We start from the raw sequence: 1205 nt of genomic DNA on the forward strand, positions 1-1205 counted from the left end.
CTTTTGTGACTCCATGGACTGTAGCCTGCCAGGCTCTTCTGTCCTTGGGATTTCTTAGGCAAGAATACTAGAGTGGGTTGCTGTTTCTTTCTCCAGGGGATCTTCCCTAGCATTGAACTGTGTCTCCTGCATTGGAATGCATTCTTTACCATTGGGCCACCTGGCAAGCCCCTATATATATGAGTACAATAAACAATAAGTGGCCTTAGAATTTGAAATTCCCCAGAGCTCCAGAATGGATCTTGATTGTTGTTTATTGGCTGGCTTGAGATTCTTATTAGTTTATTAATTCTACCATTTTTTCCAGAAAGTATTTCAGGCATTAAGTCTTTTTTTAAAATAAATAATATCTGGCAGTTTATTAAAAAATGGAGCATACTGCCAACAAACTATCTTACATCTTTTAGGAAGAAAAAACACTAAATTTGAAAAGACATCACCCACTGAATTTGGACACAACACCTCTACTCAATTAAGAGAAATACTTGTGCGGTCCAGGTCTTTATTTTTACACCCATCAGGCCATGAATTCATAGGGAATGGGCGCCAACAGTTCGGGTTCCTTTCCATTGGTCCTCAAGAAATGTGCTTCTCTGGGTGGAGCAGGCTGGTGCTTCAGCTGAACCCAAGTTCCTTTCTCTTTGGCTTCCTTCTTTTTCTGATCATTTTCCTTCACACATTTCAGGAAGCTATCTTGGCTCTTAGAGTGCTTAATATGCTCGATACACACATTAATTCTCTTGGCAAGAATCTTGCCCTTAACTTGTTTGCTTACAGCGATGCCAACAGCATGCTGAGTAACAGTGTGGACTCTCCCAGTTTTGCCGTCATAGTATTTGTGGGGCATTCCTTTGTGAGCAGTACCCATTCCCTTGATATCCACAATATCACCCTTCTTGTAGATTCGCATGTATGTGGCCAAAGGAACAACTCCATGTTTTCTAAAAGGCCTAGAGAACGTGTAGCCGGTGCCCCTCCTCTTTCCCTTTGGGTTGGTCATTTTGGCGAGTTACTGAAAGATGGCAGTTCCAGCTGAAAAGCTTCAGGCATTAAGTCTTTAGAGAGTCTGCTGGCACTCCATTTTAAGATACTTAGAGATTAATAAAATCCAGATTAGCACTGAGCCTTATAAGTCATATAGCCTGATGACCTCTTACTTCTTAGCAATACCATTTTTATAAATATAATTCACACACATTGGAGAC

The 1205-nt window shown here is 40.9% G+C and overlaps 1 protein-coding gene across 1 annotated transcript; it reads right to left on the reverse strand.

Moving 5' to 3' along the window:
* Window positions 1-517: 517 nt before the first annotated feature.
* Window positions 518-1000, reverse strand: LOC110138806 (large ribosomal subunit protein eL21-like). Its single transcript, XM_070457097.1, has one exon. It carries the CDS (start codon window positions 998-1000, stop codon window positions 518-520), a length of 483 nt encoding a protein of 160 aa, XP_070313198.1.
* Window positions 1001-1205: the final 205 nt, after the last annotated feature.

Source organism: Odocoileus virginianus, chromosome 28 (assembly GCF_023699985.2).
Source record: "Odocoileus virginianus isolate 20LAN1187 ecotype Illinois chromosome 28, Ovbor_1.2, whole genome shotgun sequence".
NCBI lineage: Eukaryota > Metazoa > Chordata > Mammalia > Artiodactyla > Cervidae > Odocoileus > Odocoileus virginianus.